This window comes from Suillus clintonianus (genome assembly GCF_016758775.1).
Source record: "Suillus clintonianus strain FC179 chromosome Unknown DEU56scaffold_101, whole genome shotgun sequence".
NCBI classification, from domain to species: Eukaryota; Fungi; Basidiomycota; class Agaricomycetes; order Boletales; family Suillaceae; genus Suillus; species Suillus clintonianus.
In genome coordinates, this window is record NW_024539325.1 from 79,750 (window position 1) to 103,806 (window position 24,057).

General features: G+C 47.8%; 9 protein-coding genes across 9 annotated transcripts; 3 read left to right on the plus strand and 6 right to left on the minus strand.

Moving 5' to 3' along the window:
* Nucleotides 1–635: 635 nt before the first annotated feature.
* On the plus strand, nt 636–2,143 carry DEU56DRAFT_923662 (RTA1 like protein-domain-containing protein; the record flags this gene model as incomplete). Its single annotated transcript, XM_041358533.1, has 10 exons — nt 636–674; nt 725–752; nt 803–947; nt 1,005–1,117; nt 1,166–1,188; nt 1,243–1,323; nt 1,373–1,412; nt 1,476–1,653; nt 1,712–1,782; nt 1,838–2,143. Coding segments are annotated over 10 exons (855 nt in total), but the record flags the coding sequence as incomplete, so codon positions are not given.
* A 1,519-nt stretch (nt 2,144–3,662) lies between these two features.
* DEU56DRAFT_828418 (uncharacterized protein) lies at nt 3,663–4,094 on the minus strand (the record flags this gene model as incomplete). Its single annotated transcript, XM_041354424.1, is given in 2 exon segments — nt 3,663–3,917; nt 3,933–4,094. Coding segments are annotated over 2 exon segments (240 nt in total), but the record flags the coding sequence as incomplete, so codon positions are not given.
* Nucleotides 4,095–4,743: 649 nt separating this feature from the next.
* On the minus strand, nt 4,744–5,178 carry DEU56DRAFT_688751 (uncharacterized protein; the record flags this gene model as incomplete). Its single annotated transcript, XM_041347075.1, has 3 exons — nt 4,744–4,887; nt 4,936–5,070; nt 5,119–5,178. Coding segments are annotated over 3 exons (339 nt in total), but the record flags the coding sequence as incomplete, so codon positions are not given.
* Nucleotides 5,179–6,441: 1,263 nt separating this feature from the next.
* On the minus strand, nt 6,442–7,257 carry DEU56DRAFT_828422 (uncharacterized protein). The gene is made up of 4 exons (XM_041354425.1): nt 7,112–7,257; nt 6,964–7,058; nt 6,849–6,911; nt 6,442–6,795 (listed from the first exon to the last, which is right to left on the minus strand). The coding sequence occupies exons 1-4, from the start codon at nt 7,250–7,252 to the stop codon at nt 6,588–6,590; spliced, it is 507 nt and encodes a 168-aa protein (XP_041203897.1). The 5' UTR covers nt 7,253–7,257; the 3' UTR covers nt 6,442–6,587.
* An 851-nt stretch (nt 7,258–8,108) lies between these two features.
* DEU56DRAFT_759829 (uncharacterized protein) lies at nt 8,109–9,651 on the plus strand (the record flags this gene model as incomplete). Its single annotated transcript, XM_041350357.1, has 7 exons — nt 8,109–8,348; nt 8,417–8,440; nt 8,517–8,587; nt 8,649–8,978; nt 9,012–9,404; nt 9,440–9,479; nt 9,631–9,651. The coding sequence occupies 7 exons, from the start codon at nt 8,109–8,111 to the stop codon at nt 9,649–9,651; spliced, it is 1,119 nt and encodes a 372-aa protein (XP_041203898.1).
* Nucleotides 9,652–12,091: 2,440 nt separating this feature from the next.
* Nucleotides 12,092–13,417, minus strand: DEU56DRAFT_744902 (uncharacterized protein; the record flags this gene model as incomplete). The annotated part of the gene is made up of 3 exons (XM_041349109.1): nt 12,092–12,322; nt 12,371–12,922; nt 12,971–13,417. Coding segments are annotated over 3 exons (1,230 nt in total), but the record flags the coding sequence as incomplete, so codon positions are not given.
* A 5,230-nt stretch (nt 13,418–18,647) lies between these two features.
* On the plus strand, nt 18,648–20,107 carry DEU56DRAFT_917191 (RTA1 like protein-domain-containing protein; the record flags this gene model as incomplete). Its single annotated transcript, XM_041357959.1, has 11 exons — nt 18,648–18,678; nt 18,736–18,791; nt 18,845–18,872; nt 18,922–19,066; nt 19,124–19,236; nt 19,285–19,307; nt 19,363–19,443; nt 19,491–19,530; nt 19,591–19,762; nt 19,810–19,880; nt 19,941–20,107. 11 exons carry the CDS (start codon nt 18,648–18,650, stop codon nt 20,105–20,107), a joined length of 927 nt encoding a protein of 308 aa, XP_041203900.1.
* Nucleotides 20,108–21,880: 1,773 nt separating this feature from the next.
* On the minus strand, nt 21,881–22,823 carry DEU56DRAFT_744843 (uncharacterized protein; the record flags this gene model as incomplete). Its single annotated transcript, XM_041349105.1, has 2 exons — nt 21,881–22,382; nt 22,441–22,823. The coding sequence occupies 2 exons, from the start codon at nt 22,821–22,823 to the stop codon at nt 21,881–21,883; spliced, it is 885 nt and encodes a 294-aa protein (XP_041203901.1).
* Nucleotides 22,824–22,919: 96 nt separating this feature from the next.
* DEU56DRAFT_705236 (uncharacterized protein) lies at nt 22,920–23,418 on the minus strand (the record flags this gene model as incomplete). The annotated part of the gene is made up of 2 exons (XM_041347390.1): nt 22,920–23,063; nt 23,116–23,418. Coding segments are annotated over 2 exons (447 nt in total), but the record flags the coding sequence as incomplete, so codon positions are not given.
* Between the last annotated feature and the right edge of the window lie 639 nt (nt 23,419–24,057).

Below are 24,057 nucleotides of genomic sequence, written 5' to 3' on the forward strand. Positions count from 1 at the left end.
CGACTGTGGCATGCGACTGTAATTCTCAGGGTAAGAGGACCTGACCAGGTCGACATGTTTAGAGCCTCCCCCCCTGTGAGCACCCATGGCTTATCATAATCACACTTACTAAACGCTCTTGTTTTTTGATCAGCACTTTACAATAAAAACATTTTTGAAGTCTTGCATCGTGACCTAAGTCACGTCAGATACAGGAACTCGAGCCTGTATCATTTCCTTCACGAACGGTGCTAGTAGTGCTACATAGTACGTTGGATGAGCCAAGAGACACGTCAGCTCCGGCAAGAGGGACGGCTTGAGGCACACCGGGACAGTATTTCTGGGTACCCGTTCCAGCTTATCGGCGATTTTGGGCCTAGCCTTTCATTGCCGAGGCGCCGACGCCATGATGGGCTAATTTGAGGACGCTGCGGTGTACATAGCAGGAATTCTGTCCCCTGGTGTTTACTTAGTAGAAATGCCTGCCTCGCGTGTATAAGGCTCCCACTGTTCAACACCCACCAGCTGGAGGCTATTAGTTCTGTCACAATGACTCTCGGCTCTGTGTTTGCAACGACTCGTGAGTGCTACAGTATGAATTTCCTCAGTGATGTCTACGAACAATTGCGTGGTCAACAGCAACAGTTACTGTCGGTCCGTACCACTATGTCCCTACAGAGTGGATTTGTGTTCTTGTGAGTTATGTTGTTTGGACGGCTTGCATTCATTTCAGATTGTTCCCTAGTTCTTGGTGTTGTACAGTATCTCAACTGGTATGAATTTCTTCTGTTCACGACACATGATCATGGCTTGATATCTTCAGTCCTCCACTTGGGCCAGGCGTTCAAGTATAAACTCTGGTGGATGATCCCCACAGCGACCTTTGCGGGTGTCCTGGAAATATTGGGATGGAGTGCCAGGTTTTGGTCAAGCCAGAGCCCCAAGCTTTTAACACCTTTTGAGATGCAGTGAGCGTTCATCGAGAAGGAATCACTTGCATGCACACTCAAGCGTTTTCGCTGCAGGCTCGTTGGCACCATCATAGCACCTACTCCACTAGTTGCAGCCAACTTTATCATCCTTGGCAAGATAATCACTCAACTTGGACCTCAGTATAGCCGTCTGACCCCCAAAATATGTCAGTATTACTCTTATGTGCTAGATTTAAGTTGCTAATCTAGCGCAGATACCATCCTTTTTTGCTGCTTTGTGAGTATTATATATTCAAGTGATGTTAATCCTTCATATCTCTCCGACTCCTAGGATGTCATTTGCTTGATCGTACAAGCTGTAGGAGGTGCAACAGCTGCACACGCGGTTGGTGCGAAGACCAGTGCTTCGAATGTATGTACATCACCCAATGTTTCGTGCGACATCCACATCATCGAGACAGGGCGCGAACATTATGCTAGGAGGAATTGCTGCCCAGCTTTGTGAGTGATTAATGCCCCTGTGACACTTCTCTCTCACTGAGATTCATTTCCTTCGCTCTCCAGTTGCTATAGTGGTCTACGTCGCTTTGGCGATTGAGACTCTTTTGCGTTTGAAATATAATGCACCCTTTCGCTACGTTGATCAGCCTCGCATATTGGAGAAAGGCCAAAGTGCTGTAAGTAAGAACTTGCAACTTATGCTTTGTAGCATGGCATTATGCACCCTCTGCATCTTCATTCGGTTAGCGTTCAACACATTTTGTTATCAGCAGTTATGATGTGCTTAAACTCGTCCTTAGATCGGTATACCGTACTATAGAGCTCGCCAATGGATGGGCTGGGCCAGTGATTTCTACGGAGCGCTACTTCGGTACGTTGTCACTGTATTCGCTATGAGTACGCTAACAATGCTCTATGGCTGCTAGACTGGCTCGATGGTGGCTTGGTCACTCTTGCTATTTACACGCTCAATTTCTTTCACCCAGGTGTCTGGGTGAAGAACGAGGATCCCACTGCTCATGCTTCACAGCAAGCTCTTGACGAAGAAGCTAGTGCGACCTAGGTTTTGGACTGTATTTTAGCTCTTGGGTTTTTCAACGAAGCGGCAATGGACTTTCATAATTACTAGTAGAGTGGTCGTCAGCAAAATGGTTTGAGGGTATGCCCACAGATACCTATGCGATTCTTTCACGAATACCTGGACCTTTCTTGGATCTCTCACGTATCTTGGCATTGTATAATATCATTATGCCTGTTTTCGCACCCTGTGTCTCCTTCCAGCGGCCATCCTACCATTGTCCTATTCTGAGCATTCATTATGCGGATTAATTCAGCATCCGTCGGAGCTCGGTCTCCCGTGATCAGATGCTGATGCATAATCGTTTCCTCTGAATTAAGAGTCTCCCCATGGGCCCAATGAATAGTCTAACGTTGGTCCAATGGTTGTGCCGGGATAAAGTTGCCGCAGTCCGGTTCAGGTCCGGTTCGAGCAGATTTTGGTCGAACTCGAACTCGAACCAAGTAGCATTATTTCCTCACCCTCGAACCCGAACCAGGATTATAGGTTCGCCAATGGACCGGTCTCGTATGGTTCTGTTCGAGTTCGAACCGGTTCCAGACCCTTCGCTGATACAAAATGGAATTTTTTTTACTACTCGAGCTCCCGCAGCGCTGAACGACCGTCTTTTTGTTTTTGCACCTCAAAAACGGAGTCTTCTGCCCATCGTCTCCTCTCCGCAGCCTCCCTGTCAGCTTTCTCTGTGTCTCTGTGCCTTCGCTCCCGCTTGTATTTGCCTTTCACCGTCTGAATGTCGCCAAAGTTCTCGGGAAGCAGTCTTGCACGCCGTTTCGTGTCTGTAAGTCCTGCGTCCGAAAATGCTCGTTCGCATGGCACCGAGGAACCTTGCACAGGTAAATAATCGAGTGCGATTCGACTCAGGATGGGAAAACGGGGAGCATTAGTCTGGTAATGATGTTGAGTGTAGATATGTGCAAAATGATACAATACGAGAATGTACCTTCCACCACGAAAAAATTGATGATGCTTGCTGTTCTGGTGAGCTACTTTCGTCGACAGCAACTAATTCTTCTGCGAGGAAAACCTTCAACTCGGCTCGAGCGACTTTGGTTGATAGCTGTTCGCGAGTTCGACGACTTTCCGTAGCCCTTGCAATCAAGCTACTCGAACCGGTGCGTGAAACGGCGGAAGGTGCACTAGTACGTCCAGCATTCGATAAACGATCTACTGTTTGCTGCGATGTATACAGCTTTTCGTACTTGTCGAACTAGATCTGTGTCAGTAGGGTACTACTATGTGAACACGAGAGATACTCACAACTTGCTCCATCACGATTCGAGCTTGTGTTTGACCTTCATCGGACCACGCTACCTTGAAGTACTCGTCCTTGACACACGGATTTAGGTCTGAAAATAATTTGTAAGTGATTAATAAAAGTATAGAGTCACATAGACTCACACATAGACACGATGTGCACCGGGGAGTTGCATCACCGAAATTCCCCAACTCGGATAAGGGCTGATAATGACTGACCAGGATGCGCAAGGTCACAAAAGGTGCACCAGGTGTATCAGCGCGCGGAAGGCGGGGGAACCGACGTATAAGATCTGGTTGAGAAACTCAATTGAAGGTAAGATGGCGGAGGTTGGGTAAGTAACTGGTACCTTAGCATAGATTTTGAGCTTATAAGCATTGATATGGCAATGCTACTTATATGTTCTGATCTGCTGGAAAATTCTGATAAGACTATTTCATTTCGGTATTGCATTACATGGTATGAGCAGACAGTAAAAGTACATCTAAGAGCAGAACATGCACCAAAGCTTCTCTAAGAGCGGACACGCGCCCAAGCTTCTGAAGGAGACTCGGTATGACAACGACGACAAGAGCAAAACATGCGATGATCGGACAGCAGCTTGAATGCGAATTGCGAATGAGAAGTGGGACGACGACAAGAGTGAAACATGCGACGAGTGGACAGCGGCTTGAATATTGCTATATTGCAAGTGAGACAGACAGACGTCGTCTTGAGTGAGAAAAATCAGCGTCGACAATGAGACGAAATGGAAGATCATTACACATCACTTTCTTCCCTTCCTTTTCTTGGGTGCGCTAGCGGATTTAGCAGTCTTGCCACTGGCCTTGGATTGAGCTTTTCGGGGTGATCTTCGAACTGGAGTCTCAACTTCTTCCGCTTCGGATTCCGTAAGTGGGCTTTCTGGTTGGGTTAACTTCTGCTTTTTGCGGGGCAGTGGCGTGGATGCCTCGGATGGTGCTGTGTGAACGGGATGCGAGTTTGAAACCGGGGGAGCAGCTGCAGGTGAGAACAGAGCTTGCACCTGGGACTTACTAACCACAGCTCGCGGTTTGGGGCGTGGCTTCGGAGCTGGGGGAGCAGCTGCAGGTGAGGACGGAGCCGGGGAAGAAGGTGAAGAGGAATGTGGAGTAGTAGGTGAAGGTGAGGCTGCCAGGCTTGGGTCCTTGTGAGTACGCAGCCGTGGAGGAAAAGGTGAGGCTGCCGGGCTTGCGTCCTGGTGAGTACGCAGCCGTGGAGGAAGCATCTCTGAGCCAACTTGAATAGAACTTGATAGAACAGGCGGTGGTGGAGCAGGTTGCACCGTGCTTGCGGGATTTGCAGACCGAAGAGCAAACTGTTTACGCATCAATGCAACGTCGTCTTCATCTTCGTCCAAGTCTCCAGCATCTGAGGTTGGAGACGTCGAGAGGGCAGCAGCACGTCCAGCCTTGTCTTTGAATAATTTTCTTAAAAAGAAGTGATCAGCGAATGTACTACCAGAATATTTAGACGTACAGGTTGTAGTGTTGTAGGATTGCTGTTGCCCATCGTTTGTCTGGCGGATTGCGAATGACGTCGATGATCCTGTAATAAAATTTTCGATACGAGAATTTACCATCCTCTGCGGTCCATTTGTCGCGAGAAGTAATTGCTGAGCGTGCCTATCGTGGTGTGTTGAAGACAGAGTCATGCACTACATAATGACTCACCTGAACGGCTGCGTAAGCAATGTTTTCGGCTTCCACTGTCATCATTCCGTGGATTACGGCATTGCAAGAATTGGAGACGTGAAAGTCGTCTCCAGCGAGTGCGGACGAGGGACCGGTAAGTACATGTTTCATCACCTTGAGCAAGGTGAGTGGTCTGTCGTCGTGAGATACTAGTAAACTCACGCGTTCAAGTAGAAATCCTTCGAAAAGGCCATCCTGTACATTGGCCAGGTCAAAGGACTCCCCAGCCACTCCAGCAGCTCCAGCCTTATACAACAGCGCGGGCCACGCTCGCGCATCCATGTTAATAGTTCCAGCCTCAAGTTTGGCTTTAGTGCTGGTCAGGTGATATTAGTATATGGACACGCAGCAAAAAATAGTACATACGCTGAGGGGTCCTTTTGATATTCAGAAAGGAATTTGATAGGACACAACATGCGCGCGAGTTGCGGGTGGTTGAGGCCCATCTTGGCACGTGATTCCTTGCTTTCGGGGAAGACAGAAGGCTCCAGACCCTTGCCGTCGAAGGTAGCATATCGTGTGATGCTCCTTTTCAAGTGAGCCGCATCTTCGGATCGCACCTGTCCAATCAAATATTGCATCTGTAAAGTCATTAGTCAACTGAAAGGTGCATATATGCGCACGTACATCATCAAGAATCTCCTGTAGCTCGTTAGACTTCTTTCGATCACCTTTCATGAGTTCTTGGAGATATGGTGCACCAGCGATAGTCTTCTTGTAGGTTCGGAGGATCTGGTCCTGTGCATCCTTTGATCTAGTAGTTGTTAGTAATACAGCTATGAAACACGACAACGATCACTTACATGTTAGCCAGAAGAGTAACGTGTGCATCGTCTACATCGGAGTCATGGTCAGATTGAGCACGCGCATCCTCGATTAGAGGTGCGATGCGGAAGATATCTTTGAGAATGCAGAACATGTCGATCCCTCGAGGGATCCACCGAGCGAAGTTCAGACATTGATCACGCGGTGTCATAGCACCCCTTCATACATCGTTAGATTAATATCCACGAGTGTTGAAAAATGCTTACTTTTCCTCCTTTCGATGCCTAAAATGAAATCTAAAGTCAATATATGCGTGTATAAATGCCCAGAACTCACGATCGTGGACGTTTAGACTTAGCTTTCAGATGGTGCTTCATTTCAACTTGCTCCTCTTCCTCATCAGAAGGTTTACGCTTCCGTTTACCGAGTTTCGATGGCTGTAAGGGTCGATCGGACTTGTGCTTGTGTTTCCCGAGTTTCACGGGCTCTGGCGACTTGAATGAAGTCTCAGATGTGCTACGCACATACGAAATCTCAGATGCACTACGTGTATATGAATCTGGTGTTTTACGGAGGGCAGAGGAGCTCGAAGACGAGCCAGGACGATAACGCACTGACATGATGGTGGGATGAGTTAAGGGTTAGGGCATAGGACTAATATGATTAAGTTCTGTTTGGTTATGTTGACGCGATATTAGGTCACATGTTCCCATTTGGTGACTATATGCGTGTTGCACAGCAAGAAAATACAATTAATGTGATTCTATGATTACAGAGACAATGTATGTGCAGAACGATACAGTAAAGTGCAACAAGATGACAATGGTACAGTGCAATGAGATGACAATGGTAAAGTGCAAAGAAAATTACTCGGAGCAGACAGCAGCAGGCAACGTCAATATCGCATCAAGTTGAGTGGTTGGTACTTCAGAAGAGACCGCCCTGAAGCCACGGCGGGGGGGCCATGTATAACCATGCTCCTCCTTGAACTTCTCCCGTGTGAGACGTATAGAAGGAGAGTCTCTGCGGACGCCATGCAACTCTACGGGTTTTGCACTGACGCGTTGAGTATTCCTGACAGAATAAATAATGCGAACATCAGAATTAACGAATAGATCAACACTTACTTGGGAGTTGCCTCACAGACCAGAGTAATGTCTGGGTCCTCTTCAGTAACTTGCGGCAAGTGACTGGAAAGTCGGAACGCGTCAGTACACCAACAAGAAGTGAAAAAGTACTTACCTTTTTGGTTTTACTGTCCCCTCTGCCTCATCTTCACTGTTCTCGTCCTCAACCCATCTAAATTTCGACGCATCCTTCAAGCGCAATATCAACTTCTATACCGTAGATATCAGTGTTTAAACGACTCAGATATAATAAAAGTACTTACCACTGGTCCCGGACGCTCTGGAGTGAAATCTATTGTGTATGTTGGCCATCCAATGAGGAGGTTATCAATTTCGATGACAATGGTATTGTCATCGAAAAGAGTAGAGTTTTCCAGTAGGTCGATGGGTTCAGAGGTGGACATGGTATACAAAATGATATGGTGTGCGCGTCAATATCTATGCAATCAACAAGTCAATGTTTGGTTATGTTGATGTGTCACGTGACCGTACAATTTCGTATGACCGGCCAAAATAATAATTCGACTTGTGAGAAAATTTGAGAAAGTCAGTTGCTTTGCATCTTTGCATCGACCTACTGCTAGTGCAGACGCCCGAGCTCTACCCACCTTGCCTAGTAACTCCCTTTGGTGTGCCGGGGGGCGAAAAGCATAAATAGGTGGAGCCTGCCATGTACGACTTGTTCAGCTCCGGACTGGAGGCAATACATATAGTGCGGCTTGGAAGCCGGCACGGATGCCAATGGTCCGGGTGTAGCAAGTTGTACTGCGCTCGCGAACCATCGAAATACCTGCACTCTGCCAGATGGTACTCTCACATCAAGTCTTATAGCCCGGAGCATGCAGATTTGTCTGGCACCTCATAATTGCTGGCACCTTGTAGGTGCAAACTCCTAACCCTAACCCTAAGCTTGCTCAATGCCTGCAGCCCGCGCTTTCTCTCGTGTTGCTCCTGCTATCACAAACGCTCGTGCACGTCCTTCGCTGGCGACCGCTCCAGTCTCCTGACATCTTCACGCCTGCTATCAAGTGTCGCTCCTCGTTGCCTGCATTGCATAGCATAACGCTCACAACTCTCACCGGTCACCACTCGGAGCTTTCAAATGTTTCTATCCCTGCCCTAGATGGACGCCCTGCAGGTCATCGTGAAGTGGCCAGTAAAGATGAGAGCTGCATCAGGCCAACTCTCCATTCGGTCCTAGGCCCTCATAGGTGGCGCCCATATCCTTTGACCCCTCCTCTGCACATTAATTCCGCCCTCATGAGCGACTCTCGTCAGCAGCAGCACCCCCAACAGCCCTCCACACCTGACCCGTTCCCAGTCCCTCAGGTCCCCCTCCATTCCACACACGCCCAATCATCCCACCTGCGCACTCGCGGCAAGGACCGCTCCGGCAAAACGCCAACTAACCGTGCAGACGTCCACTACCAAAAAGACCAGCAAAGCTGGACGGTGTGCTTCTGGGAGCGTCAAAACGCTTGCGGTCTCTATTGTAAACTGGTCAGTCCTATCTCGTTCACGTACATCACGTGGACATGGGCTTTTGCTAATGCGTCTCTTTCTTATAGCATAAATATCTGCGCTGGCTTCGTGTAAGTCCGGTTGAGTGGGCTTTCGGGAGGGGGTCGTTTTTCTAACCTCAACTCTGTATCTACAGGCAGCGCGCAGTGCTACAACTGCCACACGACCGCGATGCCTCTATGGAGGAAGGACAACAAAGGCAAGACCGTTTGTAATGTGTAAGTACCTATTTCCTATTCCTTTCATACTCGTACTAATTAATGCCTTACATACATGCAGATGCGGCCTCTACTACAAGCTCCACAGCTTGGCACGCCCCATCAGCATGAAATCAGACATCATTCGCAAACACTCTCGTCACGATGCACGCGCGCAGTCCTCCTCCCTCACGGAACCACCAAGTGCCTCAAACACACCAGGCATGTTACTACGTTTGGCTTTTACTAGCGTCCACCAGACTCATGCAGTCATCCATAAACAGGCCGATGCTTCTATAAGGACGATACCAAACCATGGCCGCCAAATTTATCTCCTTCTGATTTCAAAGTGTCATCTGAGCTTCATACCACTGCTCTTGACACATTCGCTATCAATTCCGAATTGCGTGCGGTAAGTTCCCAATTTCTTATCCTCGCTTTGCAGTGCATTCACTTCACTTGATGGCAAGACACACATCGGCCTCGGAAGACAACCCCAGGAAGAAATGTTCAAGAAAACGAACGAGATTCGGCAGGAGTCTATGCCGGAAAAGGAGACAACCACTGAGAAGCGCGAGACTTCATTCTCCTTGTCACTGGCTTCCTTGCCGTCGTCTTTCACAACGCTCTTGTTGTCCATCCTGGACTCGCCTGCATATGCTAATTTGACGTCATCCTACCTCAACAACGTGTTCAACCCCGCTACCCCCAATGATCCACGTGTTAAGTACTTCAGCATCACCGGACGTACCGCCGACATGAGCATCTGGCACCGCTTTGTCTCCCGTGCGCGGTTACGTTCTGACCTTGGTGAATTTCGGACGAACGCCCAGTTACGGTTAGCAAATGGTTGACTCATCTCTCAGATTGTAGGCTCGAAGATTACCTTGAGCGGGAAAGCGTGCTGAGTGAGGTGTGTGGACTGTGCGAGCTTACTAGCAGGGGCGATGTATACACTCTTGTAGACAGTCCAATCATAATTATTGTTAAAGTGCACTATATCCTGCCTGAGCAAGGAAATCGTCATCCAGCTCCTCGTCTGAGTCTGGAATGACCTTGTCTAGATCGTCGTCATCCTGCGGTGATTCATTATGCCCGTCATCCTCGTCATCATCATTGTCATTCTCATCCTCGTCATCGTCACCCTGGTCAGACTCGATGATCTCTTCATCTAGATCTCCAGCCATATCAATGTCTTCTTCGTCACTTGTTGCAGCATCTTGTTGAGTAGGTGCGCCATCCCGCTGTAAGAACTCGTCCCATTCTCGCGTGATTTTGTGACCTACCCCACCACCACGAAAGCGCATGAACATGTCACGGTCCACGAACCTATGAATCAGAGTAAGACACCGTGAGGCTGAGAATAAAACAATCTGACTGACATATTAACATAAAAATATCGCCAGTCTTCATCAGCCTCTTCATCACGACGAACAAACGAAGGTCCAAGATACTGTGTCGTGCGCTTGTAGGCATACGCGGGAATCAAATGCACACCACGGATCACTTGATCGGGATCGACAAATCCAAAGCAGCCAGAATCAATGTCTGGATTGCTGGTGTCATCGGTAATAAAACCAATGCGATGCAGGCGTTTATTGGAGAAGCCAGCTGGAAAGGTTATGTCCCGTCCAAACCAGCGGACGAAAAGAACATCCATACGCCTTGAGGTTGAAGGTGCATTATCCCCCCCGTAATACCAGACATCAACGTGGAATATGCGGATTAGTCGTGCATACCAGTAAGGATGCCGTTCGTCGTCGTCATCTTCGTGCGATAGAACCATAAGATCGGCGCGAGTTCGAGGGTTAATGCAATCTTGCTCCCTTCTTAGATCATAAGTCGTATAGTTAATCTGTAGGATGCTATGCTCGTGAATTTTATTGTTCGCCAGGATAATGAGATCTCGGTCCGCATCAGAGAAGTCATGTTCGTCGCCTGAATAATCAATACCCCGGAGACGAGCAAGGAGATGATCTTTGAGCAGGGGGACAAAGTTCTGATGGGTCCATTATTAGTAGGTACATATCAAAGAAAATAAACAAACAAACCTTTGTGGCAGGATCGTCATCTTCGAAGTCGCTCAACCAGCCAGTGAGGTCGTGTGATGCCCTGGGATATTTTGAAATATGATAGTGATCGGAGGGGGGGGTGCGTTGACGCCGTCGTGATTGTCCCATCCTTGCAGAAATAACCCTATCCACTTGAGCAACAATCCTCGCAATTAAACGAGTTCGTGCCTCTTGAACGACCATGTTCTTCAGCAGTGTCTTCTTGTTCTTTGGTGTCCTGGGATACCAGCGTTTAGCACGCCGATGCTGCAACTCGCCCTACGAAAACACTAGTGAGCACTAACTCAACAATCAATTGCAACACTCACTGGTTGCGTCGAGTAGTTATCGGTTGTCCCCATTAGTCGGATAGTGTTGGGATAGTCTCCAAGCGCATGGTATTTGTAAGTCTGAAGATTAAGTTTCTTAACCTTGGGACCAGATGACCGTCCCTTCCCCTTTTGCTTTGAAGGTGGGCCTTGCTTGGCACTTAGAGCAGCTTCACGTCGGCCTCGTGTTGCGTACTCTGTGGGAAGTTCAGTAGTGTGGTAGTGTTTACACGTACTGTCCCTGAATTGTCGAACTGTCTTCCCAAGAGTAACTGTAGCGTGGTCGAATAGAGAAAGGGTATCGTCAGTGTGCATGCGAAGCTTGGCAAAAGCATGCCAAGTGCCTAGGTCGAAAAGTAGGTCCAGGACCATCGAATTGTGAACTCCGGGTAGCAGACCCTCAAACACGGGAAGAGCGCACTAGCAGTCCATAACATCAGAAACACGAGGTAAAAACAAAACTCTCAAATTACCTGAAGAAGATCCTCGAAGTCCCGAGCCGCTAGTCGCTTCATAGCTGATGCGTTTGTATGAAATCGTCGAATAGTGCCACGGCCGAAGGTGGGGATCATCCGATAGCTACAGACATACAGTTAGATTAGTGAACTATTTAATGTAAATACTCACCGCTCGTTCAAATCTTTAATTGCTCTACCGCCTTGAGCATGGAGAATTCGCAAGAGGTGAATGAAAATATGTTTCCAAACGCCGAGTTCGAATTCGTGCAGAAGATCAATTACAAACATGATGAAAACGTTGAAGTCGAGTGGTCCCAACTGAACTGAGAATGCATTCTGTTTTAATTTATTGAGCATCGGTCTTAAAACACAAGAAAAACAAGACTCACGCGGATGGGGACATAAGATTCACGATTGAGAATTTTTTTGATACGAGTCCCGTCAACGGATGCACCTGTCTGAAAAATAAGCCTTCGAGCATCCTCTACACGGCGTCGACGATGATCGTTGTCTACCCGCTTCCTAGTCTCACGGCGTCTCATGTCAAGCCTGGTGCCCATATCAGGAACATCAGATTTTTTGATGAGACAACGGGGGCACAGACACTGGCCCAAAAACTTGATGGTTGCGAGAAGGACCCTGCAAGAAGCTAGTAAGCATGCAACAAAAAACGATCGAAGATTCCACTTACTTCTCTGGATAATCTGCAGAATATGAGAAAAATCGGGGGAAGACACGACGTGTGATTCCGTCGCTACAGCGAATGACTATTCCATGCTCATATGCGTGCATGAAGTCCCCGTCTAGTAACAGCCGCCAGATCGCTTGAATAAGTTCGCGCTTGAGAAACGTGTGGACCTGGTCCGTTGTGCCTTCGCCAAAGATGTCAACGTATATGTCTTGGAGATTATCGGGAAGCTGTAGTATATTAATGGTCATACAGATCATCATTAAGATGGAACTTACCGAGGGAATATAGGCCACATGGTGACATGCAGACGATGTTGGCTTCCCTCGCGTGTACTTGGACTGGTTGCCAAAGTACATGTAGAATGGCCACAGTGAAGCGTCTCCAAAACTTGCAAGATGAGTTGCGTCGGACCACATCATGAGAGGTGCCAGTACACGTTCGAGATCGTCGTCTTCTTCACGGGGAATAGCATTGATCTCGGCATAAGCGTCAAGCATCGTAGGAGAGGAATAAGCTTCTGAAAAGACTTGAACAGTTTTTGTGTCGGAAGCCTTCCAGTACTGAGAATAGGGTGTCATGTGGAATGTTTTCGAAATGTCATCCTCGAATGTTGAACGGATGATTGATGTAAGAGAGCGGTGATATACGCCCGGCACCTCAAGTTCTGGTGCATGCTGCTCGGATGGCCAGGTCTGGTGTTCTTTGGGGAGGCGTATTGTGACTGTCGACTGACGCCAGCCGAATTCTTCTCGCAGTGGATTTGTCTTGTCTTGTAGGTATGCATCCATTAGTTTGGACTCACGAGCACAATTGAAACCGGGGACATCCTCCAATGTGAAGTCCGGGTGCTGATGGAAGAGAGCTAGTCGGTTGACTTCTGCATCAGACTTCTCGTTGGTTCCGGTATAGCGCCAAGTCATCATCAACCCGCACGTCGGATTAGTAAACGGATCGAAAATATGATCATCGTCGACATCAGGAGGAGCAAATCCTGTAGACGCAGATGACTCTGTCACCCGTTCTCCCTCTAGTGTTGGTGCATCTGTGCAATTGATGAGCGATGAGTCGTTGGGGGGAATAAATGTGGGGCGTGTCGGGTAGATTCGATACAGTCCCATAGAATCAGGCTCTGTCTCGAATAACTCAGCCAGTGGTTGGTCAATAGATGGCAAACCTTGGTCAGAAGGCTCCGATCGAAGTCGTGGAGGAGATGGGTGATGTGTGGGCTGCTGTGTCATGTGTGCCAGAGGTATGTCTGAGCCAGGAAGGTAGTCGATGAACCGTTGAGGCATGCGGATAGCACGCCCCGAACGTTTTGAAACAACGGGTGGGGGTGGGGTGGGCAGAAGTGCTGGACCTGAAGGCCCTGCGAGAGGTACGTCCTGAAAATTACTATAAATACAGGTGCATGATAGTTAAAAACAAACTTACATTGTCAAAGGTATCGTCCGTATCAAGGTTGACGTAGTCGAGTTCTTGCTCGTCAACGGGGGTAGCTACACGAGCCTTCTTATCACGAAGCTTGGTTCTCGTTTGCAATTTCCGTTTTTTCTCTCGTTTTTCACGAATCGAGTCGAAAGTGAAGTTGAGATTTTCCTGGCATTTCGAAGCATGAGCGGAGAGCTGTTTCTGTGTCTTAAAAGTTCGTTTACAAATGCAGCGGGGAAGATCCATGTGGTAGTAGTGAACGTCTGCAGAAAAACCCGAGAACACAAAGGACGGGGAATTAACACACGCAGCGTGACAGACAGGAAATGAGCTTACCTATGAGGAAATGAGCTTACCTATGTAAGCTGGGCTATAGTGAAGAAGAAATGAAAGTTCCATCTGCGGAGAGAAGTTGAGAATGGTGAATCACTCACGAGCAGCCCACCTTGTCATCTTGAGGTGCGTAGTTACTAGTATAGTCAAGCAGCAGTACCAATTTCAACAGACCCTAGAGTTTGCAGACAATTGTGTGCAAACTCTGAGATCTGTTGAAATTGCAGGTGCCATGAGACGAGGGTATGAACAAACTGTCAAGTTGTGTCCATCAGTCAGTTGATACGGTAATAACATATAAGGTAAATCCTGAACTTACCAGGGGCGCATCAGACTTGCGTCAGACTGATGGCGGCCTTACACGTTTAGGAGGGTATTGAGGTATGTCTGAGGGAGTGTCGTTGAACCTGCGAGCCCATTGTCATCAACCATCATTGCGTCATTGGCCCGTAAAAGATTGTGGCGCGGGAAAGTGTCCACATAAGGTAATTTCAGACTTGGGGAATTTCGGTGATGTGTCTGTTTTGTTGTAGTATTTTTTGAGGGACTCAATGCCTGCTTCGAGTGCAGGCCGCAGTACTGCCATGTTTGGATCAGCCGCAAAACTATGCCATTTTACGATGAAGTCTTCATAAAGGGGAAGGATGCGCCAGACGGTAGGGTAATACTCGGCTGAAAAAGCCTCCTGGATTTCTGCCGCAGCCTGCGAGGACCGTCAATCTAAAAGTAGCGCATGCGACGTGACGCCAGTGACTGATGCTTACCGCAAGGACTTCTTTAATCAAACCCAATAGCTCCCATTCACAGTCGTCAAGCCGATAGCTCGAATACGTCGGCTGACCTTTGTCGACATTTGGCACGTCGTCCGAGTCATCTGCTGTACTAGTGAATAATTTGACAGCCTGTGTGCATGTTAGACTAGTAAGGAGGTGCACAAACCTTGTAGCGAACCTTTTTCAAAATGAGTAAGCGAGTGATGACTCCATTCCATGAGCCCCAACGAGTCTTGCAATACGGAAGCAGCTCGAGAACTTCATTCCGTGCATCTTTGCAACACTTCTTGAAATATTTTTTAGCCTGCGGGGAACGTCGGACCTATAGAGAAGTTTGAATTGACATTACATATGATGACGAAGTTTTGGGACTGACCTTTGCAACGAATCCTCGAATCTTTAAGAGAAGCTTCGCAACAGCTTTCACGTTCTCGGAGCTTGGAGCAGCTTCAACTTCTTGCTCGAGGGCTTGAATGTCATCTTCATTATCCTCTTCGTCTGCTTCCAGCGAGTCCAGTTCACCAGCGCGTGAACTTTCAGATGGTTCTTCAAACACTCCATCTTTGTTCTTTTTTTTTATGGAAGGCGAGAGCTTTGATAAAAATTTGCCCTCGGCGATGGCTACGGCGTGAGAGAAACAGCTGTTGACACCAACATCAGACCTATGCAAGCCTATTCAATAAAAACTTACTGTGAGCGCTGCTGTTTTGCATCAAATGTGATTTTGTCGTCCTTGAGTTTTTTCCCAAGACTCCGCATACTCTTGTCATTCACGGTAACATTATCAGATGTAAGATTTTGTATCTGCATCAGACTCGTCAGACTCAGCAAATTCCACATAACGAAGTGGTACCTTATCACATATACCATACCGCTTAATAACATCATACAGTTCCGCGCCAAGGTTCTCGCCACTGTGACTGCCATGAATCTCGGAAAATGACAGCAATTCTGAATGAAGCCGCCAATGCTCCGACATCCAATGGGCTGTGACCGCAAGATAAGACGTCATGATTTTAGACGTCCATCCATCGAACGTGAGTGAGACACGACCTGGAGAAGCCTACTAACCTTAAGCTATGCATATCATCCACACGATTGTGCACATACCTGCAATTCAGTTGCGAGATCTGCCTGTATTTCCACAGCACGTGCCAAGACCGACTCAGTAACTTTAGTCCGATGTGGAATATCTGCTGACTTTGTTTTGTTGCGACCATTGTAGATCAGAAGTTCACGGAACGCGTCGTGGTCAACAATTGAAAGGGCCTATGTCTGTAAGTAAGATCCTATGAAATATATTGTGATTATTTCAATTTGTACGCACTTGATCAGTTTCGACTATGAAACGAAGAAGGAGATCATCAAATCCCTCATTAGTCCATTCCTCAGGTTTCTTGATAGTGCGTGTGAAGCTCAGAATCGATGGTTGTCTATTCACGCTCAGTCACGAGTCTCATTTCCAAGAAGTCGAACCTACTGTCCATTGGGGTTTCCTGCCAAGCGCTCTTCCTCCTCCTCAGGTATGCATCGTGTATGCATGTCTATATCACCCTCTACACATTTCTCTCGGTATGTGTTATAGTGACACATGCCCATCCGACTAATATGAGTTCGCATCGTCGAGTTGTTGCCCTTGAAGATGGTCTGTAATTTTGCATGTTTCTTCAGATTTTCATTTTTCTTTGCCCTGGTCACGGACTTAGAGAGCTTGCTGACGCGCTTCATTTAATTTCAGTACTCACACACATATCTCACACTCGAATCCTTGTGACAAGTCATTGGCATCCACAGGTTTGAACACGGTCATGATGTCTGCAGCGCCGTCGCCCTTTTTACGCTTCTTTTTCTTAGGTTCATCGCCATCGTCACCATTGTCCGTTTCACCTCCAGCATCCGACAAGGCCATACTTTGAGCCCGCACAGCTTTGACGCGGTCAAATGCAACTGGCGGCGGCTGTGTTACCTTTGCATTGGGCACGTTTTTCCCATTCTGGTGAGCCCTTTTTGAAATTGCCTTGGACTTGGTGCGTGGTTTAGTCGAGTGATCTGAGTCGACATTATGTTTTAGTGCCGCAGGGGCAAAACTCGCTGGTGTCAGCTGTGCACCGAATGCGAAGGCAGATCTAGGGCCAGGAACTGCTGGTGATGGTGATGGAGGAGCAGCGAGAGGTATAGCAGAATTTTTTTGCGTCGGGGAATATTCCCATTCTATGTCGCGGGGGTCTTTGAGTGACCCATCCATGTTCAATGCACACTGACCATCCATACTAGTGTGATTTAACGATGCGCAACACTAGTATTCAGCGCTCGGTACGAGTCGGTAGTGACTCAGCCACTGATATATTACAACTGTACAGTTACAGACTAAACTACAGTACCGGTAGACAAACTCTGTTTACCATTTTTAAAAATATCTATAGCGGTTCGGTCACAGTTCGAACAGGTCCGTGGACGGTTCTCAAATTCCACTTATCTCTGAACCGCGAACCCAACCACCTCTGGACCTCCCGAACCCTAACCGTTACTGGACCGAACCACGGTCCGGTTCGAAGTTTGGAACCGGTTCTGTGGGTTCAGAACTGGACTGCGGCAACTTTATGCCGGGATGTTCCATTTTCCCGACAAAGTTATGTACCCTTCTTACCTAATTGAGTAGTCAGGTTCTTGCAGCCGCATTTGAACCTGTTTGAACTTTGCAATTGCTCTGAGTCAATTGTTGCTTTTAAATTTTCTCACTGGTCACTGCCGCTGGCAATCGTGCATGCTTCTCTTGCGCCAGTTTTCTCTAACAGTCATGCATGGACCATATGATCACGTATGAGTCTTTCGTCAATGATTTCCGGCATGGGTCAGCACCCGGGGATCTCTGACTCGCTCATCTAGGGTGGAGGAAGGCTCTGTTGGTTCAAAACATACCACTGTCGAAAGATGTGATTGCTTCAGCCTGATAGTGTTCTTTGAAACACATCATGGAGCACGTTTCGCTCGGGGGCCATCTTTGTCTACGACGACTTTTCAGGCGGACTAAGTGGTGCACTCTCTGGCGAGTGTTTCGCCCCCTTGCATAAGGCTGTTGATGTACGTATCTTTTTTTTTTTTCGTTTTCCCTCGCATTAACGATCTCCAGTTTCAAGTCACCTCTTGCTTAAATCGCTCGACTCCGATCACCCTCTGTCAGACCATCTCGAGAAGGAAAACAGTGGTTCCTTCTTTATCATAAGATCGCCCTTCCAAGAAGTCAACAAACCGTTCCAAGAGACGTCCCATTGCGCCGATCCAGACTCGTGCTCCAATCCTTGCTCGCTGTCCGAGTCCATGGACACAACTGCATCAGATATACCCACAGTCGAATTCCTAGATGTGCTGTATTTCTTATATTTAGCAAGTAGCGCCAGCTCGGATCTCAGTAGGAACTCCGTAGAACGGTCTTGTCGAGATGTAGGCCACTACACTAAAATGGTAGCGATTACCGAAAATGACATCGCGTACCATAGATTGCGAGTGCCAGTGCACTGCTATGGCCTTGGCCCGTGTTCCTGCGTTTGCCACGACGCAATCGTCATCATTTCCCGAAACAGCTGTGCCAATCACTAGAACCTCGTCCTTATAATTACGAGTCCTGAGTGCCGGCAGGTTGTGATTTCAAATCGCACATACCATTCTTTCTCGAAGCAGTAAAGTCTACTCCCTCTGTCGTTGTGTCTGTGCTTTGTCACAACATATATGGGCCCGTATATGCATTGCATTGGACCCTTCAACGGGCACATCGAGCTGGAACTTACAAGGAGTCACAACTACTCAGCTCACAGCAAGTCCAGCCGAAGGCACACCATGACAGCTCATTGCTGTATCACCGGTCTGGCGGTCATGTCATTAACACCGCTGCCACGATGCCATTTTGAAACGCTGTGCGGTCCGGGGTCGAACTGATCTGTGTTTAGTAGATATGCTGGCTTTGCTTAAACAAGCTCCCTCTATTCGATACCCACTAACTGCAGGCAATTTCTTCCTCACCATGGTCACCAGCTCTGTGTTTTATACGACTCGTAAGTGCGATGATATTATCATGTCGTGATGTCTATGAACAAGTGTATGGTCAATAGAACAGGCCAGTGAAAGCCCCTACAACTATGTCCCTACGGAGTGGATCTGTATCTTTGTGAGTTATGTCGTTTGGACGTCTCACATCCATTTCATATATTTTTTCCTTAGTTCGTAGTGTCGTATAGTATCTCTACTGGTATGAATTTCACTGTTGACAGTGCACAATCATGTCATCACAGCTTCAGCCATCCACATGGGTCAGGCGTTCAAGTATAAACTCTGGTGGATGATTCCCACAGCGACCTTTGCGGGTGTTCTGGAAATATTTGGATGGAGTGCCAGATTATGGTCAAGCCGGAGCCCCCAGCTTTTGACACCTTTTGAGATGCAGTGAGTGTTCATCGAGAAGGAATCAGTCGCATGCACACTCAAGCATTTTCGCTGCAGGCTCGTTGGCACCATCATAGCACCTACTCCACTAGTTGCAGCCAACTTTATCATCCTTGGCAAGATAATCACTCAACTCGGACCCCAGTTCAGCCGTCTGACGCCCAATATGTGTTGGTGTTACTTTGATGTACTGACTTTAAGTTACTGATTTCGCGCAGATACCGTCGTTTTTTGCTCCTTTGTTAGTACCTCACATACAAATGATGCCAACCCTTCATATCCTCTGGTTCATGTAGGATGTTATTTGCTTGACCATACAAGCTGTTGGAGGCGCATTCGCTGCGCAGGCCGTCAATCAGGGCCAAAGCCCCACATTCGTAGGTGCCACTTCTAGCACCTTGTGACATTTACTTAACGCAGACAGGGCGGGCACATCATGCTAGGAGGAATTGCTGCCCAGCTTTGTGCGTGATGCGTGGCCCTGTGATACTCTCTTACTAACATTCCTTCCCTTCGCTCTCTAGTTTCCATAGTGATCTACGTCGCTTTGGCGGCCGAGTTTCTCTTGCGTCGGAAATACAACGCACCCTTCCGCCACCAGGATATTAGATTCGGGAAAGGTCAACGTTCTATAAGCAAGAAAATGCAACGTACAATTTCCGGGCTGAGCTTCTGCACCCTCTGCATTTTCATTCGGTAAGTGTTCTGCACATCTTGTTATAATGACCTAACTTCGTCCTCAGGTCCGTATACCGCACAGTGGAACTCGCCGATGGGTGGTCTGGGTTAGTGATTTCGACCGAGGTCTACTTCAGTACGTTCCGGCACCATGACTATCTTCACTTTGAATATGTTGACGATTGATTGTCGATAGACTGGCTCGATGGGGCCTTCGTCACCGTCGCTATTTACACTCTCAACATTATGCACCCAGGTATCTGTTTGAGGTTGGATACTATTACTCATGCTTCACAGCAAGCCGAGGACGAAGCCGATCAAGATTACTACTATAGACATCGGTTGCCTTTGCGACGTGGCTAGTTGCACTAGTAGTACTTTGAGGCTTGCGCGATAGCGGAAGTTAGTTTAACAACCTGTTTTTGTACCGTTTTTATCCTGCTCTGTATAACCTATATTTATTCAGACTTACCCCTGCGTTCCTCATATCTCATGGATACTTACTATCCAGATTCAAGAGCCTTCCAACACACGAGTACCTCCTGTCTGCATATTCCAAACTGTCCACTACCATCTCTCCAAATGATTGCATGCAAGGCACAGCCGAATTCGAATCAATCTAATGAATCCGGGGCGAACATCGAGATGGGATCAACTGGCGTTTGATCCCGCGGAACCAATTCGCGTCGCCTCCATGTGCGCGCTCCACTCGAGCCCAAGGCTTTGATTTTCCACTCTGACTCACGCTTGTACCCCACTCAAGTTTGGCGCTCCAATTGTGCCCCTTTCATGCCCTCGTGCGTTGTGATCCCTCCCAGTTCAACTTCCTTCGTCATGGCGTCCTGCTGCTTCTTTCACGGTATTGTTGGTATTGTTGGCATTGTGCCTCTATAGAGATAGAGGACGGTTGCAGCAATCTTACTGTCTCCGTTCTCACTTTCGGTGGTGGAACTGTGCCGCCCGATCATGTCAATATTAATGCTCGCATGATAACCGCAATCGCAGGTGATGAGACCGTCGTCCTCAGGCGAGCGGATCACTTGTAACAATATATTATCAATTTTGCCAACCTATGATATCATGACCCAGATTAGTACACAAGTGCCAACGGGATGCATCAAATATCCAAAGGATTGCTCTGGTGCATGCTCAATTGTTGCTTGCTTACTGTCGGATAATAAGATCCGGCAGATAGTAAGACAAGTCAGTGCTCTGGGAATTGGGAACGGAAGAAAGTAGAATGGATCATTGGGTACCAAGTCTAGTCTCAGCTTACTGTTTCCTCTTGGGAGATCCGCCAACTTGAATTACATTCAAGTTGTTACTGGCAGTGTTCGGCCGGTCACTGAACGTTCACAAGAGTCGGTGAACGTTCACCAGTGAACGTCTCTGTATCTACGGGCGAACGTGAATAGCTATGGTACCAGGAGTCCAAGGGAAAAAATTATATAATCATATCTGATTGGCTAAGGCCTGCCTAACCGAGAACTCGCCAAATCTTACTCGTCCAAAATGTCCTCCCCCTGAGGAAATTCTGCGTCGTCAATACCGTCGGCATCCAAATCCAACAGCTCGTATAACTCAATCTCAGCATCTAAGCCTCGAATGGCCGTTTGGTAGAAGGATCCTAGCCAATCTTGAGCACGAGAGAAATTGAAGAGATCTTTGATAGGAATTCGCTGGAAGTCTGAAGGATTAGCGGCTACCTCCATAATCTCAGAGGTCGTGAACGACTCCTCATCCTCAACAGCTTGAATCAAGTGTGCGGCAATTTGCCGTAGCCCTCTGTGCTCATCAACTTCGCTACCTGTCTGCTGGGGACTGCTGAAGGTATTTGTATCATCCTCCGCAGGGTTGACCTCGTTGGTATTCTGGCAGTAGCGCCGTTTGAGCCGCTTCCTGACGGATCCTTCGCGAACATGTTCCTCGTGGAGGTACATCTTCAACTCTGCAAGTAGCATAAGATTCTGGGTGGAAAGTCGATTTCGCCATTTCGTGAGGATTGCACCGAAGATGCTGAAAAGACGCTCGCACGAAGCAGAATTTGGACAGATGGAGAGAATTCGCTGAGCAATTTTCTGGAGGGGCTTTATTTCAGAGCTGCCGTGCGAAAATCCATCCCAAATATCGAGAGGATCAACTGATGTGCCCTGTAGGCAGAAATAGGTCAGACGTGGAGGAATACAGCTGTAGCAGATGAATTACCTGGTCCTTTGCACGAGATACTAATATTTGTGTATATATGTCAAGTGGCTGGAATTCAGGCGAACTTTTTAGATAGTTATCAAGATCTGTAAAAAGCTCGAGTGGTGGCACTCCACCGTAAAAATGTGTCCAGAGGCGACTGAAGAGGGACATTAGCCCCGCACGTGTTGTCAGAGGAATATTGTTGAATGGTTTGTCTTTGTAGAGTGGGTCGACGATAACGGCGGCAATGAAAACTTCTTGATCGACTTGAGCCCAGCGACGCTCGGCACTCTCCAGGACTGCGTTTCGAGCCACAAGGTCAGATTCGTCGCCAACTCTCGAGTAGCGGTAGTAGAGAAATCCAAATGAAATTGGAATGTACTCGGGTTTCGAGTGGGCAGCTTGGTGAACATTTGTCATCAGGGCAATTGGCTCCAAAAGGTTTTTCCATCTAAATGGTAGTGCAACGTCAGTCAAAATAGCATCGTGTCCCAACGAAATATCCCCACCGAGCCATTGCATGCCAGAATGTTGGATTTTTGATTGTTGCAATGGCAGCTGAGGTCTTTGCTCGTGAACGAGCATCACCCGTAGACCGTATTTCTGCTTCGTGCTTTGCTATCAATAGCTCTAGTGATGGTCGAACATCTAAAAGTCGCCGGTATGCTAAATAATGTGACAACCACCGAGTGAGAACAGCACGAATGATGGCCAGCGTCTTTCCCACAGTCGACATTTGGAGTTCGCGAAGGAGTGCGAGAACGTGGGTTTTGCTACGAAGCCATGTAATCAACTCCTGTGCGAGGTCACCATATTGCCCGTAGTCATCCTTGGCTTTGAAGAGATCCCCCACGATAAGGTTGAACTGTAAAATAGATAAGCTAACTCGCATACTATTCTCGCATCGATGACCTACCTGATGAGCAAGGCAGTCAGGTGTTACTAAGTGCGGAAATTTTGTGCGAAGGAGTCGCCGAGCCTTACGAGACTCTCCAGATGCATCAGTAGTACATGCAATGATAATTACTCCCCACTCGCTCTCAACTTGATTGATTGATTCGATAATTTGCTTCAGGAGTTCTTCAGCATTGCGCGAGTCACCAGATGCATCGTGAACACGGACGGCACGCAGCTTATAAGACAAAGGAGTTAGTTTAAAGGTCATAAAAACATCCACAACTTACCTTTCGTTTTACGGTCATCATGAAACCAAGCAAATGGTGGCTATTCTCACCAGTCCAGCCATCACATTGCAGCGTTCCAACGGCACCACGACATTCTTCTTTCGCAGTGGCTTTGATACCACGAAGGACTTGAGGCATGACACGTTTCGTAAGAACCTTCGCTGACGGTGCTTTCGCTCGAGGAATAAACCTATCACAAAGTCTCAACCACTCTGGATTTTCAACCCATCGCAGTGGCAATCCTGCACTCGCAGTTACCCGTGCTAATCCTGCTTCCCAATCTGCTTGATCAGCATCGGTCCAAGTTTGGCTGGTTGACCAGTGAGCTCCGACAAGCGGCGACAAGACAGATCCAGCAGTGACAGGCTGCGAAACAGAGCGATATGCACCTGAATTAGTCAAGCGCTGGCGCTTCGAGGGAAGCGAAAGGAGCGTGATATCAGAAATTGCAGGACTGGGTGCACGAGAATCGAATGCCAGCGGGCTTGGTAAAGATAACAAGCCCGAAGAGTCACCGGCAATTGGAGACGGTGCCGAAAGACCTGGAATAAAGAGACCAAGAGCTGGTGAATGCGTAGCTGAGGACGGTCCCGCAATTTGAGAAGAATCGTTGTGCAGCTGAGGCATGGATAGTGTAGCGTGTACCGCCATGGGTTGCATCACTTGATTGAAGCGAGCAGATTTGTTGGGCGAGCCATGCGCTACAAGATCACCTTGCGCACGTGACCGAACACTCTCAGTATGTAGCTCGCAGTCCCGGATATGCGTCATGAGCGTTTTTGGACGACTGACATGCCAAATCCGTTGCGGATCATGCTGGCCAGTAGCCCACACTACAATAGAAAGTGTTAGAAATAACTAGATGATACAATTTCAGCTTACCTGCTCCCTTAATCGCCTGCTCATCTCGTACATGATTCCGCGATCCAAACTGTACCTCAA